General features: G+C 42.5%; 1 protein-coding gene across 2 annotated transcripts in view; it reads left to right on the top strand.

The window, feature by feature from the left end:
- Positions 1-4815, top strand: part of LOC145246584 (uncharacterized) — an 87912-nt gene extending 83097 nt beyond the window's left edge. For both annotated transcript variants that reach the window (XM_080108200.1, XM_080108199.1), the window contains exon 2: positions 266-4815. In XM_080108200.1, the coding sequence (XP_079964326.1) occupies positions 271-4686 (4416 nt within the window). In that variant the 5' untranslated portion in view covers positions 266-270 and the 3' untranslated portion in view covers positions 4687-4815. The remainder of the gene's footprint in view (positions 1-265) is intronic.
- Positions 4816-6000: the final 1185 nt, after the last annotated feature.

The raw sequence follows: 6000 nt of genomic DNA on the forward strand, positions 1-6000 counted from the left end.
TTCAGAATTTGTTTCTGCAAATTTTTAAACTTGAATAACAGTTCTTTTTCAGAACCCATTTCTGCAAATTTTTCTAACTTTAATAACAGTTCTTAGAACCAGTGTTGGCCACTTTATTAACATATTTGCAATTGTTCTACTTAAACAGTTGATCGAAACTGTGAAGTAATAAAATATCTCAAATAAAAAAAGAAAAACTTAAAATTTTTTACTACCTTTTGAAAAATTAATTTATTTTAATTGTTTTTTTTTTTTTTACTTACAGAAATCATGTCCGTCATCATTCGCCTGCAAGGCCTGCCATGGTCAGCTAGTGCGGTGGATATCCGGCAGTACTTTCAAGGACTCAGCATTCCAGATGGTGGAGTACACATTGTTGGTGGGGAACGGGGTGATGCGTTTATTGCGTTTGGTTCGGATGAGGATGCCCGACAAGCGATGCTGCGTACGAATGGCCAGATAAATGGGCAAACTGTGCAACTGTTGTTGAGCAGCAAGACAGAAATGCAGAACGTTATTGCTTTGGCCCGTGAGGCAGTGCCCAGTCAGACATATGCCAAGCAGGCCACAGTACTACCTCCACTCCCAGCAGTGCCAACTACAAGACCCCCACCTAATGACCACATGCATCCAGTTAGTCTGCCAAACCATAGCAGCTTTGTTCCAGATATGAGCGTTCCACCGCAGCAGAGAAACCTTGATTATCCGAATCGAAGGGACCTTCCACCAATTGCTGTTGATAGGCATTCCACTCCTGTCGCTCCTACTAATCCCATTGTCCCAGGAATGATTCCTTTCCCTGGGCCTCAACCAACAAACTTCCCCAGTCAACCTAATATGCCGCCACGTGAAAATTACTTTGTCTCAGAGCAGGATAATGCCAAAAACCGACCAAATATGGAATTCCGGCCCCCAGATGGTGGAACTAACGATTTCCAGAATAGGAGACCTGCTTTTCCTCCTGCTCAAGATCCGCACGTGCAGGCAAATGATCCCAGACGCTTTTCTAACACAAATACAGGTGTTGGCTTTGGTACGATGCGGCCAGCATTCCACAATTTCCCACCACCACCAGATAATTTAAGGAATCCTCCTATGCCAAACACGGCCATCCAGCCTCCAAATATGACATCTAAGCCTCCTCCAGTAGCCGACATCCGACCTCCATATTCTGCTGAACGACGTGAAGAAGATTTTGGTGTAAATCGAGGAAACATGAGACCAGACTCGAGTGCTCATCATATGCTGCCGATGGAAATGAAAAGACCCGAACCAGGACGTATTGATTATCAGCTGGGATCTGTCCGTACTGACCCTATAAGACACCCTGTTGGTCTTCCAATGGGAAAGGACACTATGAGCCAACCAGATGTTCCTCGGCCTAATGAACTCAATCGACCGGATGTTAAACCTGAACAAGGATTACATGTGCAGACTCTTGCTCGAAATGAGTCCAACCGATCTAATATGGGTCGCCATGAACCCCCAGTTAGATCTGATATGGGTCGACATGAAGTACCGCCTAGACCTGACTTGGGACGAAACGAACCAGTCAAACAAGACTTGAGACGACAAGAACCCGGAAGACCTGACATGGGTCGACCAGATGGTGGACGGACCTATCCAAGTAGAACGGACGGTGTGAGACATGAATCAAGATTTGATGCTCCGCGGCATGAACCACCCCGGGTAGAGGCACCGCGAACTGAACATACTCGGTCGAACTTAGAAAGAACCGAATCTCTCAGGCAAGAAACAGCAAGGATGGGTACAAGCAGATCGGATTCAAGTCGCCCCAGTTCTTCAGCAAGACCTGATGCATCAAGAACTGAAACACGATCTGACTCGAGTCGGAATGATTTACCTAAAAGCGATTCTACAAGACACGATTCTAGTCGTTCTGATTCTGGTCGCCATGATTCCAAGTCCGAATCTAGGCATGAGTCTCGATCCGAATCTTCGAGTAGATACGAATCTAGCAGCAGATATGATTCTGGAAGGCATGAACGGCATGAACGAGGTCGAGATGAAGGCAGCAGATATGATCGCCATGAACGGAGTCGTGAGGATAGTAGCCGTTATGACCGCCGCGATAACCGCAGAGATAGCAGATACGATGGACACTATGATAGCGGAAGTAGACATGAAGGGAGATATGATGGGGGACGCTATGATAGCCGACATGACTCAAGTAGTCGATATGAATCGAGGAATGAAACCCGACATGATAGCAGCCGTGGAAGTGATAAACCAAGAAGTGGGACAAGCTCAAGAGAATTTGACCGATCTGGAAGAGATGAACTGCAAAAGTCTGACCCCTCTAGCTCAGATCAACACATGGGTGGAACAAGTAGTTCCCAGTCAGATTCATTAAAAAATCCTGTCTCTACTAACATGCCACCCAGACAGGGGGACATGAACAATGCCAGAAAAGGCAACATGGATATGGATGGACCTATGAACCGCGGAGGGCACATGAACCGAGGTGGCAGGTCTAAAAACGATTACGGTGATGAAAGCAGAAGAAATTATGATTATGGCCCACCTCAACATGATCAGGGATATCCTGGTGATGGGCAACGATTTGGTGACAGACCCCCTGGTCACAATGATGGACCTTCTTACAGTGGCCCTGGCATGAAAGAAGATTGTGGTATGCAAAATCCATATAAAGACAATGATCCGATGGGATTATCTAGGGGAATTTTGGGTGATGCTCCCCCAGGATTCCGCGGAACACCAAATGAACCAAACGATGGCAAGTGGGATGAAAGGTATGGAATGCGGGATGATATGAGACGCGCAAACCAGTCTCGTGACAACTACCCAGGTGACTGGCACAATGATGGCATGAATATGAGGCCGCCGTTCCCTCGGCCTGGTTCTTGGAATGATATGCCCCCAAACCAGCCTCCTTACCCTAGAAACGATGGTCCCCCACCATTTGGCATGAATGAGCAATATGGAAGATATGATGGACCGAACCGTAACGATAGGGTCCCACCTCCTGGATACATGCACATGGATGACAGAAATTGTGGACCACCAAATGAAATGAATTATGGTCCCGAAGGTGGAATGAGGCCTGATGGTATGAATGATGATCAGATGCGAGGTGTTAAACGCGGTCACAGAGAGTCTGATTTGTATATTGAGGTTGTCGGCTTACCCTTTACCGTTGGTTATAGGGACGTTCGGCGTTTCTTCTCAGGTTGTGTCATCCCACGAGATGGACTAAAAATCATTAACAATGAGAAAGGGCGGCGTGTAGGAAATGCCTTTATCAAATTTGCTACCGAACAGGACGCCGCAGAGGCATTTAAGCGCCATGGTAACTTTATGGGTAGCCGTTATATAGAAATCTACAGCTGCAGTCAAGAAGTGTTTGAAAATGCCATAGATTCATATGTGCCGAAAAACCAAGTTGGACCCCCTCCCAGCAAGATGATGAAAGTTGAATCTGAAAATAGTTCCCTTGACAACAATAACACAAGGACACGAGAAACTGAACCCACATCCCCGGTAAAGATGGCTAAGGATACAGCTAAAGATGCGACCAAGGATACTACTGTGGTTCCTGCATCAAACACTAGTGGTTCAGCTGGGTCGTCATCATCAAGCGTTATTCAAATCAAAGGCATAACCCTTAATGCGACAGGTGAGGATTTGATGAAATTCCTTAAGGATGTTCACACTAAAGACTCTAACAATTCGGTTGTGCTTGAACATGACTCCCGCGGCAAGAACACAGGAATAGCTTACATCGAGCTTGCTTCACAAAAAGACTGTGAAACGGCGCTTACTTTTGATGGGCGGCATATGAGTGGCAGGCAGATTCGTATCAGCACTGCAACAAAGAAAGATTTTGTCGCACTTCAAGAGAAAGAGAAGAAGAACCACCCTGACAAGAACTCAACTGCTAAAAATCAAAAAGACTCTCCAAAGGGCTCCACGAAAACAGAACCAAAGGCGAGTCCTACCACTAAAACTGACTCTCAATTAGCTGCTAGTAAAGGTTCCGACCAAAAGAGCCCCGAGAAAAAATCAAGTTTTGCTAACGAATCTAAAAAAAATGAGACTTCAACAAGTCGCAACATCCCTTACTACTGTGTCCACCTTAAGGGTCTCCCCTTTGCTGTCACCATTAATGAAATTAGTGATTTTTTTCATGGATTAAATATTGCACCTCGTGGAATACATATTATCTACGGCAATGATGGCCGTACGACTGGACAGGCGTTTGTGGAGTTTATGACTAGTACTGAGTGCGAAAAGGCACTCTTACGGGATAAGCAGTACATTGGAAAACGTTATATTAATGTCCAACCGATAATTAAAGCGGACATGTTAGATCATTTAAGGCAATCCCGACAGAGTAATATGCCATACAACATGGACGATTCCGGGCCACCTCCATTGCCGCAATTCATGCAGTCCGGGGCTAAACAATACCATTATTTGCGAGGCGAGAACTTCCCTCAATCGGTATCTATTGGGGAAATTCTTAACTTCTTCCGAGGGTATTATCCGGTGCCCGAGTCTATTCGACTACATTATGCTGAGGATAACCAACCAACTGGCAATTCTTTGATCGGGTTTGTCAGCCGAGAGGAGGCCCTGAAAGCCATGGAAGATTTAAACAGGAAACCATGCCGGAAAAACTTAGTTACATTACGTATAGCGTAATAAAAGACAATTTCAGCATTATAGGAAAAGAAAAAAAAGAACATTCATCATTTCTGTTAAAGAGTAGATGTACTTTTGGTTACCTGTCCTCATGTTTCATTTTATTTTATTTTACACCATCAACGGGTTTGACCAATATTCCTCTTGGGCATATAGAAAATAAGAAAAGAAGGCTACACAAATGAGTTTTAATAACGGAAATCAATTTGGATAGGTCTGGATAGTCCATATACTACCTCTGATGTACACGAGTGTAAATATTTCAGATACTAATTGATAGGCAGCATTTTTTATTTAACTAGGAGACGTACCTATGACCCGTTGTGTCGCAACAATTACCATTATTTATTCTGTTTGGATTTCATTCAAAAATTTATAAACTGTAACACATACTTATTTTTTCCTTTTTTTTTTGGGGGGGGGGTCATCATTTATCAAGGCCGGGAGGTAACTTGAGGATTAAGGGTTAATAAGTGTTAGGTAGATGGTGAGAAAATATGATCAGTAATGGTGGAACTTGGGTAGGGCTTGATTATTTAAGAAGACAACTCACCAACAGGATTTTATTCACATGAGATTTGAATATGACCATGTTATAGCTAACCAGGAAGCAGCCACACAGTATGATGTTCCACAGACAGTTTTAAGAAAGAAACTCTGACCATGGAATTTTTGTTTAGTTTTAGACACAGATAAAGAGTGAGAGAGATTGTTGACAGTTTTTGCAGCTAGACAAGTATTTGTTGCTAATGTTTTACCATAGATTGAAGCTCAGTCGAGTGCTTATCATAAAAGTAACTTTGGAGCAGTAATAGATTCGCATAATCTTTTCTCTGAGAAAGGGGAAGTGTATGTTAAGACATTCCTCTTGCAGAGACAGAAAGCAGTTATCTCCCTTCTCTTTGGCCTTGTCAATATATCTTTTTTCTAGCTAGCTAAAATATATTAATTTTCACTTCCCTTAAACATTAATGAACATAATATTTTAAGAAAGATTTTAGTAATTTTTAAATAATAAAATTACAAAGAAACACCACCAAGCATTAATTTATTATAAACTTTTTAAAAAATACTTATGTAAAGTAGACATATAAAGAGTTGCGTTTGTATCTTTGTTTCTTAATATTCAAAAGACTATATTGTTTTATTGATATAAATAACAACTGTTTGGATGCTAATTTAGGTTTGATAAATGAAAAAAGTTTTCCATTTAATTATTTGGATTAGTTGAAATGACTTTACACAGGTACGTTCATAATGTTGGTCTACCCCTGGCCATTTTAATAAGCATAAAAATTCAAGGCCACTGAATAC

This window comes from Euprymna scolopes, chromosome 24, assembly GCF_053919585.1.
Source record: "Euprymna scolopes isolate OS-2025 chromosome 24, ASM5391958v1, whole genome shotgun sequence".
Lineage (NCBI taxonomy): Eukaryota > Metazoa > Mollusca > Cephalopoda > Sepiida > Sepiolidae > Euprymna > Euprymna scolopes.